The sequence below is a fragment of the Lipotes vexillifer genome, unplaced genomic scaffold (genome assembly GCF_000442215.2).
Source record: "Lipotes vexillifer unplaced genomic scaffold, Lipotes_vexillifer_v1.1 scaffold1691, whole genome shotgun sequence".
Lineage (NCBI taxonomy): Eukaryota > Metazoa > Chordata > Mammalia > Artiodactyla > Lipotidae > Lipotes > Lipotes vexillifer.
This window is the reverse complement of record NW_006789046.1, coordinates 541,145-559,568: the sequence shown is the minus strand read 5'-3', so window position 1 is coordinate 559,568 and position 18,424 is coordinate 541,145. Positions and strand designations below refer to the sequence as shown.

The 18,424-nt window shown below is 46.8% G+C and overlaps 1 protein-coding gene across 1 annotated transcript in view; it reads right to left on the bottom strand.

The window, feature by feature from the left end:
• Positions 1-14,403: 14,403 nt before the first annotated feature.
• The window catches only part of ALYREF (Aly/REF export factor), a 4,396-nt gene continuing 375 nt past the window's right edge, over positions 14,404-18,424 (bottom strand). The window contains exons 2-7 of the mRNA XM_007462384.1: positions 17,946-18,077; positions 16,330-16,477; positions 15,694-15,757; positions 15,421-15,598; positions 14,590-14,652; positions 14,404-14,490 (exon numbers count right to left, since the gene is read on the bottom strand). Coding sequence (XP_007462446.1) covers positions 14,404-14,490; positions 14,590-14,652; positions 15,421-15,598; positions 15,694-15,757; positions 16,330-16,477; positions 17,946-18,077 — 672 coding nt within the window. The remainder of the gene's footprint in view (positions 14,491-14,589; positions 14,653-15,420; positions 15,599-15,693; positions 15,758-16,329; positions 16,478-17,945; positions 18,078-18,424) is intronic.

Genomic DNA, 18,424 nt, shown 5'->3' with positions numbered 1-18,424 from the left:
TGAATCGCTGGTTGAGCCAAAGTTTGCTTTCCCATAACTGAAGTGCTTTTTGAAAAATACCAAACTTGTTATGTTAGTCACCTGTTGCTGGGTAGAAACGTACCCTGGAATTTAGCAGCTTAAAACGACCAACATTTACTATCTTGAACGAGGATTAGGGAGCTGCTCTGCGGGGTGATTCCAGCTCCAGTCTTGTGAGGTTGTGGTCAGCTGTGAGCCTGGGACCTGGTCTCAAGGATATGCAGCAGGCTGTTGGCTGGAGGGTTTAGTTCCCTGCTGCCCACAGCTTCTGGCATCTCTATAAGGCAGTTGGCGTCCCCCAAGTGAGGCCTCAGAAACAGAAACAGAGGGATTTCCCTGGTGGTCCAGTGGGCAAGACTGCACTCCCAGTGCAGGGGGCCAGGGTTCAATCCCTGGTGGGGGAACTAGATCCTGCATGCCACAACTAAGAGTCCGCATGCAGCAACGAAGCTGTCTGCGTGCAGCAAGAGAACACAAGCCAGGGAAACAGTAAGCGCCAAAAACAAAGCTGCAGTGTCCCTTACAACGTAGTGTCAGAAGTGCCATCGCTTCTGCTGTCTTCTGCTGGTCACACGGACCTTCCCCAGTACAGCGCTGGAGGAGAGCACAGGAGCATGAGGACAAGGAGGCAGCCCACCACGTGGACCGAGGTAGAAAGAATGGGATTATGAAGCCCAGGGGACCTATCACCAGCTTCAACAGGTAAACACCAGCTCGTGTCCAATCCTGTGTCATGTGTGCCGTCATTTCCTTAACACATGCAGCAAGTTTGAAGCAAACATCAAATGTCATAAATATTTCAGCGTGTATCTATTTCTAAAGAAAAGGATCCAGGCTTCCCTGGTGGCTCAGTGGTTAAGAATCTGCCTGCCAATGCAGGGGACACGGGTTTGATCCCTGATCTGGGAAGATCCCACATGCTGCGGATCAACTAAGCCTGTGCGCCACAACTACTGAGCCTCCGCTCTTAGAGCCCATGCTCTGCAATAAGAGAAGCCTACGACACAGTGAGAAGCCCGCACACCGTGACGAAGAGTAGTCCAAAGAGTAGTCCCTGCTCACAGCAGCTAGAGAAAGCTCACGCACAGCAACGAAGACCCAACGCAGCCAAAATAAATAAATAAATAAAATTTCAAAAAGAAAAAGAAAAGGATCCTTTGGGAGCAAATAATAGCAGTACAGTCATCCCACAAACCACTCCAGGACTTCCCTGGAGGTCCAGCGGTTAAGACTTTGTGCTTCCACTGCATGGGACATGGGTTCGATCCCTGTCGGGGAACTAAGATCCAATATTCCCACATGCTGTGTGGCGCAGCCTAAAAACAAACAAACCACTCCAAATGCAGTGGCCTGGAGCAGCGGTTTATGGTTCTCTCCTATTCTGTGGGCTGAGGGCTGGGCTTTCTTTTGTGCAGTTGTAATCAGCTCGGTCGTGCTGCAGCCACAAAGACTGGCCATGAAGACTGGCCGTCAAGATGGCCCCATTTCAACAGCCTGGGCTGTTGGCCTGAGGACCGCCCACACAACTCCCATGGGATTTTGGCCGCTGGACTCCAAGAGCAAATGTTCCAAGAGGCCTGTCTACTGTGAAGGAAGGGCAGGGCCTAGCAGTAAGGGCAGGTGAGAATCAGGAATGGAGATGTAGGGAACAGTAGCCAACATTCAATTCACGAATCACTCAGTTTATTACACACGGTTACAAAGTAGGGAAAAGGGGGTAATGAACCACTCCAAGGAGAAGTCTGAGAAGGAGGCGTCTCAGCACGAGCAGCATCTCTGGTCTGGCCACAGGTCTTGAGACAAGTGTGAGTGGGAAGTTGCCTTCTGCTCTGACAGGGCCTCTGGCAACGTTCAAAAGGCTGGAACAGCTCTCAACAACATGGAGTCGGGTCCTTCAGGGAAGAGTCTTCAAGTCACTGGGCTTAGTGGTCTCTTAAGGAGCAACAGTTACCCCCTGGGGGAGGGGTCTTCACTCTATCAGTTGTTCCTTCTCTTCCAGTGACATACATCATCCATCAAACTTCTTATCTAAAGTAACACTCTTAGTTTATCACTTAAGATACTCGCAGTGCTACAACAGACATTTCAACACAATTAACATGGACGTTCACATTGGCCAGTGTGACTCCATTTTGAATTACATAACATGTCTTAACAATAGCTTGAATCCTACAAGTTTCACACAAGATGAGTAGGAATCATAACAGAAAAGAAGTCACATCATAACAGAGTTAGATTCCACCTCTCAACGGGAATAGAAACAAAGGATGTGTGACCCTCTCGTGTAAAACACACTCTCTGCCTCCCAGGACCCCCAGAAGTCTCATCCCATCATGGCTTCTGGTCAAGACTCTGGTGAGGGTGAGGCTGGGGGGTGTGGCTTCTCTTAATCTGAAAACTGGGGCTGAAGACCCAGAAGACCTGCTTTGTGGCACCAGACGAAACAATTGTCTCACTCCCTAACTTTCAGAATCTGTGACCATAGTAAAATGTGTTTCACACCACGTTTTGGAGTAATTTAAAGAGCAGTAGGTACCTGGAATCCCAACCAAGAAAATATAACAAACTCTTAAATATCATTAAAGATCTAACCAATATTTTCCTTGATTGTACTGAGTTCTTTTACTTTTTGTTAGAGCTTCATACATTGCATTAGTTGTGTTAGGGTCTTCTTTAGGATCATCCTCTCTGCTCTGTGCAGTGTCCTGTTGAAGGACCAGGATCACTGGTCCTTAGAGTCTCCCACAACTGGGACTGGCTGGCAACACCATACCCAGTGCTGACATTGTGTCCCTGCCCTTCATCCTTTCCGTAGGTGCAGGTTGGACCTGCAGGAGCTGGACCCCTTGGAATGTGACGTTTCTGCACCATCACAAGGGAGGAGTGAAGCTGCTTTGGCCCTTTTATCAAATTAGCAAACAACCTAAAAGATGTGACATGCATGGCCACACCCGGAACACCCAGTGGGGCTGGGGAGGGCTATGAAAGTACACCTTGAACCTTAACAGAATTCTGAGGAAAGAACCATGGCTGTGTGCAAAGGTTTAGCTGCAAGGACATTTATTTCGGCACTTTTACAATATCAAACGTTTTCCTAACAGGGATCTGAAAAGCAGAGCAGATCACTGAGCAGCCCCAGAACATCTACACTGTAGTAAATATTAATATATATTAATTTTAAAACCCTGTGATTAATTAAAACTTCTTACATTATTCAAATAAAAATATTTAATGACATAGAAAGGCAGATTTACTGAGGTATAATTTACAAAATCCACCCATTGAAAGTTTACAATTCAAGAATTTTTTAGTAAATTTGTAGAGGTGCATAATCCTCATGCCAAGAAAGTTTCCCTTGAGTTATTTGTAGTTGATGCCCATTCTAGCCCCCTTTCCCCCCCAGACCCTGGCAACCACTGTCCTGCTTTGTGCATCTGTAAATTTGTCTTTCCTGGACATTTCTTGTAAGTGGAATCACACAATATATAGTATTCTGGTGTCTTGTGATTTCACCTAATGTTTTTGTCCATCTACAGCGTAGAATGCACATTTTCTGTTTATTGTATAAGTATAGCATATTCTGTTTGTATTCACTTGTCAGTTGATGCACTTTTGGTTTCCTTTTTGTCTGTTGTGAACATTTGCTGTCTTTGCATGAACCGTTTGTTCATTTGTCTTGGGTAGATTGCCAAGTGTGAAATTCCTCATGTTTTCCAAGGTGGGGATGCACCTTTTCACATTTCAGCAATGTGAAAAGGTTCCAGTTGGGCACACCCTGCCATTTGGCATTGTCTTTTTTTTTTTTTTTTTTTTGGCTACATTGGGTCTTCATTGCTGCACGCGGGCTTTCTCTATTTGCGGCGAGTGGTGGCTACTCTTCGTTGCGGCAGGTGGGCTTTTCATTGCGGTGGCTTCTGTTGCAGAGCGTGGGCTCTAGGCGTGCAGGCTTCAGTAGTTGTGGCACGTGTGCTCAGTAGTTGTGGCTCACGGGCTCTAGAGCATAGGCTCAGTAGTTGTGGCGCATGGGCTTAGTTGCTCCATGGCACGTGGGACCTTCACGGACCAGGGCTCGAACCTGTGTCCCCTGCACTGGCAGGCGGATTCTTAGCCACTGCACCACCAGGGAAGTCCCTGTCTGTCTTTTTGATTAAAGCTGTCCTAGTGGATGTGACATGGTGTCTGTGGCTTTGATTTGCATTTCCCTGTTGAAGAGTCTTCTTTGGTAAAACATCTATTCAAGTTTTTTGTCCATTTTTAAGTTTGGTTGTTCTATTCAGTTTTAAGAGTATTGATGGGTTCTGGATGGGAGTCCTTTGTCAGATATATTTTCTATGACTTTGTTTGTCTTAATGATGTCTTTTGAAGGGTAAAACCTTTTAAGTGAATTCTAACATCAATTTTTTTTTCATGGCTCATGCTTTTGATGTTGTGTCTAAGAACTCTTTGCCTAAGCCAAAGTTGTAAAGATTTTCTCCTATATTTTCTTCTGTGTATAATTTCAGCTTCCATTTAGGTCCGTACTCCATTCTAATTTTTGTGTATAACACGCATCAAGAGTTGAAAAGACTTAATAATTTTCCCCACTGAACTGTCCTCGCACGTTTGTTGAAATTTTATTCACCATAAACTTAAGGGTTTATTTATAGACTCAATTCTGTTCCTTAATCTATATGCCACAACCTCTTGATTGCTGTAGCTTTGTTGTTAAGTTTTGAAATTTGGTAGTGTAGGTTCTCCAACTTTATTATTCTTTTCAGAATTGTTCTGGCTATTCTAGGTCCTTTGAATTTCCATATAAATCTTAAAAATCTGTTCTCAATTTCTACAAAAGCACCTATTGATAGGGATTACATTGACTCTATAGAGCAATCTGGGGAGAATTGCCATTTTAACAATATTGAATGTTCCAACCTAAAGCATGAGATTTCTACGCATCTATTTATTAAAATAATTTTTTTGACCACGCCTTGTGGCATGCGGGATCTTAGTTCCCTGACCAAGGAATGGACCCGTGCCCCCTGCAGTGGAAGCAGGGAGTCTTAACCATTGGACCACCAGGGAAGTCCTTTAATTTTTTAATTGAAGTATAGTTGATTTACAATGTGTTTATTTCTGCTGTACAACACAGTGACTCAGTTATACACATATATACATTCTTTGTTATATACTTTTCTATTATGGTTTATCCCAGGATATTGAATATACTTCCCTGTGCTATGCAGTAGGACCTTGATTATCCATTCTGTAACAGTTAACCCCAAACTCCCAGTCTGTCCCTCCCCCACCCCCACACATCTATTTAATCTTTAGTTTCTCCCAGCAGTATTTCATAGTTTTCAGTGTGCAGGTCTGGCACTTCTATTGTTAAATTTGTTCCTTTTTTTTTTTGGCTACATGGAGTGGCATGTGGGATCTTAGTTCCCTGACCAGGGATCGAACCCATGCCTCCTGCATTGGCAGTGCGGAGTCTTAACCACTGGACCACCAGGGAAGTCCAAATTTTATTCTTTTTTGTATTGACATAAATAGAATTTTAATTTCATTTTTGAATTGTTGGTTGACTTGTGTATTGATGTTATATCCTTATATTCTGTAACCTTACTAAGCTCATTTACTAGTTCTTTTTTAAATAATTCATTTATTTATGGCTACTTTGGGTCTTTGTTGCTGTGCGCAGGCTTCTCATCGCGGTGGCTTCTTGTGTTGCAGAGCACGGGCTCTAGACACGCGGGCTTCAGTAGCTGTGGCTTGAAGGCTCTAGAGCTCAGGCTCAGTAGTTGTGGCACATGGGCTTAGTTGCTCCGCGGCATGTGGGATCTTCCCGGACCAGTGCTCGAACCCGTGTCCCTTGCATTGGCAGGCGGATTCTTAACCACTGCGCCACCAGGGAAGCCCTCATTTACTAGTTCTTAAAGTTTGTGTAATTCCTTAAGATTTTGTACCTGTAGGATCATGTCACCTGTATGAAAATCCCTGGTTTTACCCTTTCCAAGAAAAGCTTGTGTTAATCTTTTAAAAGAACATATCTTTGACAATTTAATGTCCTAAAATGATGGCATCATATAGTTTTTTTTGGCTGCCTTTGGGTCTTCATTGCTGTGTGCAGGCTTTCTCTAGTTGCGGCGAGTGGGGGCTACTCTTTGTTGCAGTGCACGGCGCTTCGTATTGCGGTGGCTTCTCTTATTGCGGTGGCTTCTCTTATTGCGGTGGCTTCTCTTATTGCGGAGCACAGGCTCTAGGCGAGCAGGCTTCAGTAGTTGCAGCACGCAGGCTCAGTAGTTTGTGGCTCTCGGGTTCTAGAGTGCAGGCTCAGTAGTTGTGACGCACAGGCTTAGTTGCTCCATGACATGTGGGATCTTCCTGGACCAGGGCTCAAACCGTGTCCCCTGCATTGGCAGGCGGATTCTTATTAAATAATTGAATGTTGGTGATTAACAATCTCCAGCCCCTCTCCTCTCCCCAGAGGTCAGGGGATAGTGAGCGGGTGGGGCTGAGAGTTCCAACCCAGTAATCAAGTCTTAGTCTTTCTGGTGACCAGCATCCAGCCTGAAACTATCCAGGGGCCCACCAAGAGTCATTCATTAACATAAATTGAAAGGGTCTTGTTATGAATAACAAAAGACGATCCTATCATTCAGGAAATTCCAAGGGATTTAGGAGCTCTGTCCCAGGAACCAGGGACAAAGATCAATTTACTACGTATTTATTATACCACAGTCACTTTTGACTCCTTTTCTAAGCTTGTGGAACTTAGGTGGGGAGGAAGCCAGGACATCTGTGGTGAGAACTTCCTGTGGGCACTTCTGGATTTGCTAGGTGAATCCTCTAGGTGTGGTGTAGTGTGGTGTGGTCTTCTATTCCCCTTACATCTTAGGGGGGAAGAGCCCCAGCTCAATTTCGGGAGGTGCCGTGGGCTTCCCAATACTTCATCTCAGGGGACACTCTGCTGGTCCCACCTGCAGGGAGGTGCAGTAGGCTCCAGGAGCTGCCTGGCCCACCATCATCCATCACCACATCAGCTGCTGAGGACTCTTCCCAACATGCATCATTTTATTAGGCATCACAAAATGGTGATTTTTCTAACATTTCTGCATTTCTTAGCTGGAATTCTTTTAAAAGAACCTCCAGTCATCAGCTATTTAATCCCTTCAAATTACAGTTTGTACAGAAAAAAACAGATTAAATGTTTGTTCCTTTGTTTTTGTCAATTTTTAGAATGAATTAGTGCCAAAATAATCTCCAGAGGTGAACAATAGATTTTTTTAAGTATCATCATCAACTCTACATCCTGTCCATATTAGAAAAGAAAAAAAAAAAAAAAAAAAAAAAAAAAAAAAAAAAAAGAAAACCACCCAAAAAGAAATATTAACTCTATGAAATCATTAATGGTAACTTGAATGGCTTATGATGGCTTTGTACATTAAAAAAAACTGGAATGCTCACATTGATTTTTATATACAGATATTAATTTACAATTAATTAACATGCTAAAACATTTTATAATTTGTTTGTACAACCCACATAGATAACATAAAAATTAACTCTGGCCTAGCTTACACAAGCTGATGTATTTGAAACTAATGAGAATTGGGCTTCCCTGGTGGTGCAGTGGTTAAGAATCCACCTGCCAATGCAGGGGACATGGGTTCGAGCCCTGGTCCCGGAAGATGCCACATGCCGCGAGCAACTAAGCCCACACGTCACAACTACTGAGCCTGCACTCTAGAGCCCGAGAACCACAACTACTGAGTCTGTGTGCCACAACTACTGAAGCCTGCACGCCTAGAGCCCATGCTCCACAACAAGAGAAGCCACCGCAAAGAGAAGCCCGTGCACTGCAACGAAGAGTAGCCCCCGCTCGCCGCAACTAGAGAAAGCCTGCGCGCAGCAACAAAGACCCAATGCAGCCAAAAATAAATAAAATAAATAATTTTTCCTGCTGTGGCCTCTCCCGTTGCGGAGCGCAGGCTCAGGACGTGCAGGCTCAGTGGCCATGGCTCACAGGCCCAGCCGCTCTGTGGCATGTGGGAGCTTCCCGGACTGGTGCACAAACCCATGTCCCCTGCATCAGCAGGTGGACTCTCAACCACTGTGCCACCAGGGAAGCCCTAAAATAAATAAATTTAAAAATAATAATAAATTAAAAAAATAAAACTAATATGAGATTACCTCCTGGTACTTTGATGGTTTATTTTTATTTATTTATTTTTTTGCTGTATGCGGGCCTCTCACTGTTGTGGCCTCTCCCATTGCGGAGCACAGGCTCCGGACGCGCAGGCCCAGCTGCCATGGCTCACGGGCCCAGCCGCTCCGCGGCATGTGGGATCTTCCCGAACTGGGGCACGAACCCGCGTCCCCTGCATCGGCAGGCAGACTCTCAACCACTGCACCACCAGGGAAGCCCTGATGGTTTATTTTTATATTAAAATCTTTAATGATGTATATTATTTATTGCTGTTTTCCCCTAAATGGTCAGTTGATCCCAGGGTGACTCATTAATAATAACAGCTAGTTAATGTAAGCCATATAAACATTTATGAAAATTATACAATCATATGTAATTCCATGACAATATATGTAAATTACCAAAAAAAAAAAAAAATGTAAATTCCAAAAAAAAAAAAAAAATCAACCAGGGTATGTGAGGAAGCCACAATGGAATGCAAAGTGTAACAAAAGAAACTAACTATAGTACAAATTACACTGAAGGGGGTGGAAGAGGACTCGCGTAAGCAACTTTGGAAACCAGTACTTTCACTGGATACTCTTCTATGTGTTGAGCTCAACTCACAGAAGAACCCAGTTCTGTACCCTAGTTAGTAAATGCTTCTCACAGGGCTATATGTTAGAGTTCTCAAATCAGGTTAGGCGGACACTTAAGGGACTTCCATCATATAAGCAAATATGTTAATAATGAGAGCCAGGTTTCTGTCAGGGAAAGAATTTACAAATAAGGGGAGGTGAGAAGGAATCCTATGGAATTGGGTTGGAATCAGAGATATCAGTATGAACTCATGGTTTTTAAAAATGCATATATACAGCTAAATAGATACAGAAGTGGATATAGATGTGTATGCGTGAATTAGTGTATATAGTTCCTAGCTCTGTCCTGAGAGGGCTCAGAAGCAACAACAGCTCAGTAGCAAAGAGCACACCCAATATCCAGATCTTGGTTGCTAAATACCAGTCTCCATGAAAGGAGCCAGGGACTAGAAGGTGAGCCTGGAGCCTCTCCTAGGGCCAGAAAGTCAGGAAGTGCTTTAAAAAGGACATGGCGGTCTTGCCTGGCAGTGCAGCGGTTAAGACTCTGCACTTCCACTGCAAGGGGGTATGGGTTCGATCCCTGGTTGGGGAACTAAGATACCACATGCTGCATATAACGCAGCCAAAAAAAAAAGGGCACGGCATGTCAAAAGGGCACAGGAGGAATCCTAACAGTCTGAGCAACAGAGTTAACAGTTACCAGATTATGACTCATAGAATCAAATAAATACCCACAAGTCCATACTGATATATATAAGTGAATAAATGGTGAAGGGACTGCTCTTTCTTAGGAAAGAATTCCAATTAATGTTGAAAGAATGGGGGAAATGTAAAAAACTCACCATTAAACACCATAATAATTATTGCATCATAGGATGCTAAAATCAGCAGGCAAAATGAGGTGAGAAACAAGTATTCATTTAGTCTCAAAGTTCTCCTCCAATAAATTTATAGATTATAAAGGGGAGAAAGATAACACTACAGTCCAGAAACCTGGCAGCTCCTACTGAACCACACAAACAAGGTCACAGCATGGGTAATGAGACAGATAGACCACCATGCTGTACCCCACGGGAAACCCTTTCAGTGGTATTCTTGCCTGGAATACATAACCCCGGACTAATCATAACGAAGCAAAACAATCCCCAATGAGACTGATCTTCAAAAAGTGGCAAGGTCATGAAAGACACGAAAAGGCTAAGTACTGCCAGTTACAGACGACTACAGACATCTTTAGCTCAAGGCAGTGGCCCAGGCATTCCTCTTCCATGTGAACCAGGGAAAGCATTTACAACACAGGCTATTAGGTCAGCTGGCTAAACTTGAATAAGGTCTGTGGTTCAGATAACGGTATTGTTATCAAGTGTTAAGGTCTGATTATGTAAGATGACGTCCTTGTTTTTAAAGACATACACGTAGAAGGATTTAGGGGTATAGTGGCATCACGCTGCAACTTACTCTCCATCAGTTCAGAAAAAAACAGAGAATGAAAAGGAACGGGGTTCCATCTGGGGGTCTGGGTGAGGATCCAGGAATTCTTTGTATGATTCTCACTTCTTTTCTATAAATCTGAATATCAAAATTACAAAATGACACTTAAGAACATGCACAGTTAAATGGAGAAATAGGCTGACTCTAATAGAAATGATTAGGGAAGATGCTAGCTATGTCAATTTCAAGAAGACCACATCATTTCTGATTGAGCATTTCTATAAAATCTAAAGAATACAGGTAATATAAAGAGATCTCCGTGTTCATCTTTGTAAAACTGGAGTTTTACAGGTACTCATCATGTTCAACTAAATCAACCTTTTACGACTTTATTTTGTTGAATGTGATGAATGTTGGTGATAATAACAGGACATTCAATTCCATTTAGGCTATGAGTGTTTGCAAGGAAAGGCCTCCAAATTGTCCAGGGAGGAACGTGTTATCCATGATAACTATTATTCAATCCAGACATTTAAAAAAGAAAGATTATAAAGAAAAGAAACTGCAAAGCAAAACCACAATGAGAACCCACTTCACACCCTATAGATGGCTAAAGTAAAAAAAAATAGACGGCAACTACTGGCAAGGAAGTGGGGAAGTTGGAGCCCTTATCACTGCTGTCTGGAATGCAAGATGGTGCAGCTGCTGTGGAAAGATCCGCGACTCCTCAAAAAGTTAAACTTAGTTGCTTTATGACCCAGCAATTCCACTCCACAGGAACTGAAAACTACCTCCACATAAAAATGTGTACATAGATGCTCACAGCAGCATTATTTCAATAGCCAAAAAGTAGATACAACCCAAATATCTATCAACTGATGAACGGATAAAACAAAATGTGAAATAACCACCATAAGATATTTGGCAAGATAAAGGACTGGATACTAACACAGGCTATAAAAAGGATGAACCTCAAAGACATTATGCTGAGTAAAGAAGCCAGACACTGAGGTCACATATTGTATAAATCCATTTGTATGAAATGTCCAGAACAGGCAAATCCACAGAGACAGAAAGTGGACAAGTGGAGGCTAAGAGAGGGGAACTGAGGCACGACAGCTAACGGGCTTCTTTCTGGGGTAATGAGAATATTCTGGAATTTGAATGTGGTGGTGGATTTGTGACTCTGTGAATGTAGTAAAATTACTGTAACTGGGTTAACTCTATATAGTATGTCAGTTACATGTTAATAAAGCTCTCATTAAAAAAAAAAATCCTGCAGTAACAAAGGTCTCGTCTGGACGATGTTGGGAAGGTGATTGTTTACATCATTACCCTTCTGTACTGACTGAATGTGTTTTTTTTTTCAGTTAAAAAACTAGTGCTCTTAAGAGTACTTCACATTTCATACACATTGAAACAAAAACACAAAAGCCCACTCCATCATCTCTGCTTTTTCAGTCATTGTCTATGGATGTCACCCACGTCAGTCTCCAAAAGCTAGGCCCTGGCGGCCCCTCCCCAAGCCAGGCTGCACCTCTGGTAGATGCCCCCACAGGGCTACTTCCTTCAAAGCCCAGCACAGAAGCCAGTAGTGAGGCCCCACGACCTCTGGCCCCTCCACGCAGCCACACTTAGGCTCTGGCTTGTCCTGGCGTTCTCACCCCAGGTCCTTTGCACTTGCTCTTCTGGAGCAAGGCTCCCCTCCAAATACCCAGGTGCTCACACCTCCACCTTATCAGCAAAGGCCTCTCCCCACTCCTTACCATCCTCTGCTTTGTTTTCTTACATAGCCTTGTCACCACCTGACATCCTGTATTTCACTTTTCCCACCTTTCCCCCATTGGAACGTACGTTCCAGCAGAACACAAATGATCTATGTTCTACTTCACTTATTTCTACTGTAGTTGTTAGATGGTACTATAATTTCTCATTTTTGTTTCCTGTATTAGAGCCTCAGCTCCCTGCATGCAAGAACAAAACCCTTGTTTAGAGAACTGTTGCTGAGCACAGACACAGCAACATTCCTCTTCCGGTATTTCAAACCATGTCTGAGTGTGACAACTGTTCAACGACTCTGGCACCTTGGCTCCTGCTGGGTTTCACATCACCTGCCAAAGGACAGGGCTGTTCCTCCTTATCCACGTTGCTCTGTAAACCACATGTATCTTTGCTCAACCAAGCAAATGTCAGGAACACACCTAGGAGCTGAGTGGCTCCTCTCCACCTGAGCATCCCATCAGAGCCCAGAAGCCCCAGTCCCTGTGGGTGTGCCACCCTACCTGGCGCTGGCTTTCTTCTCAACACCTTTGAAAATCCTGAAGACTAACTGACCAGCCAGGCGAGGCGTGTTGCCACTCCTGGACCAATCACTGAACTTTCCACTCAGACCACATGGTGGGAGGTGGGCTGGGGCACATCCCAGTGGGAGCCTGACCCAGCAAGAGGGGCAGCCCCATCCACCCGTTCTGCGAGACTGCAATCCAGTGTCTGAGCAAGGAACGTGAAGGAGAAAACGTGCAAGAGCACCAAGTCTATTTCATCCTTTCACTCATTCGACCAGTATTTTGGGGCATGAAGTGCTGGCTATCACAGGGACACCCAGCACTGCCCTCAGGTGACCAGAAGCCTGATTTGCCTTGGAGCACAGAAGCTGCCGCTGCACACTCACCAGTCCCTTCTTTCCAAGAGTATCTCTACATGAACAGCAAAGCACATGGTCCTCCAGCCCTTGAAGTAATGCGGGGTTTCCCATTTCACAAATAAGAAGACTGAGGATTAAAATGATGGGGAGGCTTCTCTAAGCTCCCTGCCAAAACACAGGCTTTTTGACTCAGTTGCCTCCCCACCACAGGCCTCCAGCAACCATGATGTCACCCCCTCCCTACTCCTGTCGCCTCCAGCTAGTGTCCCCAAGCCAACTTCCAGGTCAGAGACATCCAGCTCAAACCAACGCTCGTTTAGGTCCACATCTGGACGCCTACCCATATCCGGTGTTTCTGCCCACCTCCGACCCACCACTGAGCACGGCCCCTGTCCTTGGCCTGCTTTCTTCCTGGAACTTTCTCTTCACTAACGACATCCTCCTCCCATGCAGCACCCCTTGGCCTCTCCTCACGATGCCCCACAAGCCCCCAAATCCTGGCTATCACTAGCTCCAAACACCTGAGCCAACAGCCCACGGCTCCCCATCCCAGGGGCCACTAGTCCCACCATTTACAGCCTCTGGCCTGGGCTCAGTGCACCCCTCAATCAGGTGCTCTTCAGCTTCCAGGTGGAGCAGAGCAAGATGTCCTACCGCCTCTCCCAACATCCAGAAAGCAGTCTCCTTGCCTGGAATGTGCCTGCTTAGCCCAAGGCCACCTCCTCAGGGATGCTGCCCAGCTCTGCCCAGATGGTCCAACCTCTACCACACCCACCCCTCATGACCACGGCACCTAAAGCCAGGCCCTGGACGATCCCTTCCCGTTAGACTGGGCTCCTCTGAGGGCAGGGATGAGTCACCTCACCCTTCTTTCCATTAAGCGCCTGACATGGCTCAGGCAGCTCAAGTGGCAGCCGCTGGCTCTGCAGTGATAGCTTGGTAACTGACAGTTAAAGGGCCACCCCTTAATCACACTCCTTCCTCGTGACTCATTCCAGCCCCATCCCAAACATGGAAGCCTGGAAGCCTGGAAGCCTGGAAGCCTCCTGAGCTGCAGACCATGGCAGCTGCCTTCGGAAAAACCAATGGCTGCCATAAGGCTGGGGTGACTCTGAGCTCCATTCTGCAGGCCCCCACCCACCCCTCCCCACAGTCTCTATTCTCAAAAAGCTGTCACCATGTTCTAACCACCCCAGCATCAGGTGATAAAGGTTCCCCCTCCCACCCCACCCTGGAATGTACCTGTGAGCCACAGAACCAGGACCCTGTGAGTAGCTCACAGGCATGCCCTCAGGACAGGGGGCACAAAGGGGTGTCCATGCCCTGCATTCCACAGGGATCTCGGCCCCTCCTGAACCACAGAAACTGCACGGCAGGTCACTGGCGTTCGATCGTGTGACGTCACTGTCCAGCTCTATTCTGTCCCAGGAGTGGTCCAGATGGGCACCCGTGGCTGCCAGCCCCTCCAGTTCTCTGCAAATCAAGTTATATTTTTCCGCAGCTCCTAGTAGCTACATCACCAAGTACGTAACTAAGAAAACAGCCTAACACAGTGCTCCTTCCTTGATGACACCAAAGACGAAAAACATGAGGGGATTATGTTGCAAAATCAGAACTGCTAAATCACATTTCTGAGAACCAGAGCATCAGAAGGAAAGAAACAGTTCAACCCAGAAGCCATCTGAAATCTGGCAGAAACACAGGGCACCCCGCCCCACCCCGCCCCTCACCTGGCTGTGCAGGCAGTGCACAGGCAGCTGCAGGCTGAGGACCACTGCTCCACATCCTCCCACCTACCGGGGTTGGGGGTGGAGAGAAAGGAGTTCGGATCTGCGGGAACAGAAATGGGAAAGTGGCAGCCACCATCCTCCTGCAGGACTAACTCCAACCTGCAGGCCAAGTGCCATGTGCCTGGCAGGCCTGCCCCATTTCCTTCTCAGATCCTGTGTCCCTCCTGCCCGCCAGACCACACCAGAGTTCTGGCCCAGGTGAGGACTCCAAGAGTGAGATAAATTAAACAGTTCCAGTTCTACACACATTTCTATTTTATTATGGCAAAGGTGAAAACACCACCTTCTCCACAACAACAACCAGTAAAATTTATCCCAAAAATAACTCAGTACAAAACAGGTCTGTTTCAGAATTAAAAAAAAAAAAAAAAAAAAAAAAAAAAAAAAAAAAAGGGAAAAAAAAAAGAAACCTTTACATGAATTTTAAATCCTATTTTAAAACATAAAAGAAACAAATCTGTTTTAAAAAAAAAAAAAAAAAAAAAAAAAAAAAAAAAAAAGGGAAAAAAAAAAGAAACCTTTACATGAATTTTAAATCCTATTTTAAAACATAAAAGAAACAAATCCATCATTGGCCACACAGCCCCAGTCTGTCACCCCTCCCACCAGGGAGCACGGACAAGACTTCCGGGTCCTGGTCCATGCGCGGATTTGCTGGTCTATTTAACTGGTGTCCATCTGAAACAGAGGAAGAGAGGTTCTCGCTCAAAATAAGGTCCTCCTCCAGCTGGTCTTTGACCGGCCCCCACCCAGTCTTCCTCTGGGACTTACTCTTGCATTATAAGCATCCAGCTGGGCGTCCAATTCCTCTGCAGAAAGCTGCTGCTTTGAACTCCTGCCGGTTCCTCTGCCTCTGCCCCGGCTGCCTCCACGGGTGCCTCTCCGGGTGCCACCGCCACCACCAAAACCTCCCGAACCACGGTTTCTAGTCATCCCGCCTCTGTTTATGCTAGCAAAAAAAGGGAACTTGCTCATGTGCCTGGAAAGGCCTGCGGGGTAAGTGGACACCCACAGGCCAGCCCCGCCCAGAGGCCCCAAACTCACCTCTGTGCAGGTCTCCGCTGTGTGTCAATCTGTGAGGTGACAAGCTGAATGTTCATGGGGCGGCCTGCGGCAGAGAACACAAGAGGGCCAGCTCCTGTTAGAGGGCTCTGAGGCCTGCTGGCGGCACACACCCTGGCCTCCATGCAAGCACTAGAAAGGGGCGCTGTGCATCTCAATGCTCCCAACATGAGCAACAGCCTGGAGACGCTGGTGGGAGAACGAAATGTTGCCAACGACAGCCCCACCAGCGCCTCCTTGCTCCTTCTCACCCAGTGTAGATGGGTGTCTGTCAGGTGTCCGGGGTGCTCACAAGCGCGAAAGTACCTTTGTCTTTACGACTACAGCCCGGTACTCAGAGGTGTACTATGGTGGTTCTGAGAAGGCTTCACAGAAGTGAATCTTCCGGAAGGAGCTGAAGGAGGGGAGGAATGTAGCTTGCTGGATGGGGGTTCACAAGAGGTTGGTCCAGATGTACGGGACAGCATGAGAAGTGGCAGAATGGAAGAGAGAGACAAAGGGGCGAATGCAAAGTGTCCTCAGGTAGAGGGGGTCCTACTCCTGCAGGGCTGGAGCCAGCCCCAGGCTCCACAAACTGGCTACAGTGTTGTAGCCTTTCTGGGCCAATCCCAAACGCACCATCCAAAGGGACACCGTTGTACTGTTTCATAGCTTTTAGTGCATCTGCCTTCCGCTCAAAGTGCACATCAGCTGTTCCTAAACTGCGGCCGGATCGGTCGTAGTGCACAGCCGCCTTCTTCAGAGTTCCAAATTCAGCAAAGAGTTCCTGAGAGTCAGAAAGAGCAGTTGTCAGCAAAGCAGTTTTTCTTCTGGCGCCCCAGGGACACTCCCTGGAAGTATGAACTGCTTTGGGGTATTTCCCTGGGAGGCAGACATACATATTGGGGGCAGGGCAGTGGTAGTGGGGTCTGGGGTATGGGATGGGACAGGTGGGACAACAATTTCCAAGAGCAGCTGGGCCCGAGGGCTCCTGCCCACTTGGGGACCTGACATCTGCACCACGATGCAGGTAAAGGACCACAAAGCCCACCAGTGAAGGGCACAAGATTAAGTCGCTATCTTCTTCAACAAAGGAAAATTTACAACACACCCAAGGACTGTGCCAAGAAGCAGCAAAGGTCAAGATCACAGAGCAAGGGGCTCTATCCACTTGTGGACCAGCTCCAAGGGCCCGCTGACTGGGAGCCCTGACCCAGCCCCTCCCCCAGGGCAGATTCTGGCTCACCTTTCCCTCTCCTCCTACTCAAGCCTGCCGCAAAGCCTGAAGTCAAGCGCTGCCATGGAAACTGCCCTGACCTCAGGCAGGCTGGGAGTTGGAGAGGGAACCCAGAGTGTGGGGCTACTCCGGCCGCAGGCACACAGCGGGAAGTGGAGTTCACCAAAAGCGGTTTCCAGTGGATGCCAGAAACCACCTTAAAAAAAGTGTTGAGACACTGTGAGTGCTCACCGGCCTTGCTCTGTCCTCCCACGGTAAAGTAAAGTGGCTGGGCTCTGGGAAATTGAACCCAGGAAGGCCCAGTACCCTGACCCAGACATCTCCTGGACTGACCCCCAAAATATCATTATAGAAAGCAAATTTAAATGCCTTTGGGGTTCAATCAAAGAAAAAAAAAAAGAAAGAAAAAGAAAAGAAAGAAGAAAAGGAGGCTTCAACCAAAGATGAGTCCGAGAATCATGCCACTAACAAAACCCAGGGAGTGAAAGTAAGTGAGAATAAGACAGGGAACAAAATTCCATATAAGAAGACATAGACCTTAAGGCAAATGGAGCCAGAGTGATGCTGGCACCATCCTGCTTCTGTGCTTTGTCAGTTCTACACATGAAAGGCTTTCTCCTCCCAACAAATCGTTAAAACAGGCACAAAGTAAAGAAGGCAAATAGCCTAGTTTTTTCAATAACACATAAACGACACACATTCAACCAAGCTTCTGTTAGAAAGCTCAGGCAAAGGGCCTTCATCCACAGAACACATCTTAGTAACGAAGAGCAGCGGCTCCTCAGACTAAGCTGGGGGCCTGTCTTCCAGCACAAACTGACCCACTGGTCAGACTTTCAACTCTAGCTTGACCTCTCCTTTGCATTCCTGGAGCCCCTTACAGGGCACAGTGGCTAGCCCTTGGGTGCCTGGGAGGGCTCACTGTTCTAAGGTGGGTGGGGATTCAGGGCTACGTCCCAAATACCACAATCAATTCCGTGTGGGGTGACCTGCCCACCGAGAAGCTCCAGTTCCTTACCTGAATATCAGCGTCAGACACTCCAAAATCCAGATTTGACACCAGCAGTTTGCCACCGGTCTCCACGCCGGCACCACCCCCAAAACCGCTATCGAAAAGATCATGTTGCCATTTGTCAGGAAGTTGTTTCGGCTAAAGAAAAAGGAAAGATAAGAACAGAAAGAGACCCGTGAGTCTCACTCCAGGGCTAGCCCTCGACCTCACGGCCATAGCAAGACCCTCCCCCATCACGGCAGGGGGGAAGGCGCGTAGAGGGACCCGCAGCCCCCGCTTCCCGCCCACGCCAGGCCGCAGCCGACCGTCGGGGCCACACGTCCCGCAACTTTTCACTTCCCTCCACCTAACTTCCTACCTCCCGGGCGGTCGCGCCAACGGCCCTTCGGCCCCCGGCGCCATGAGGCCGGGCGCCCAGCCAAGACAAAGGCCGCCGGGGTCTCCGCCTTGGAGCCCGGCCGGCGCGCGACCTCCCCGTCCGCCCG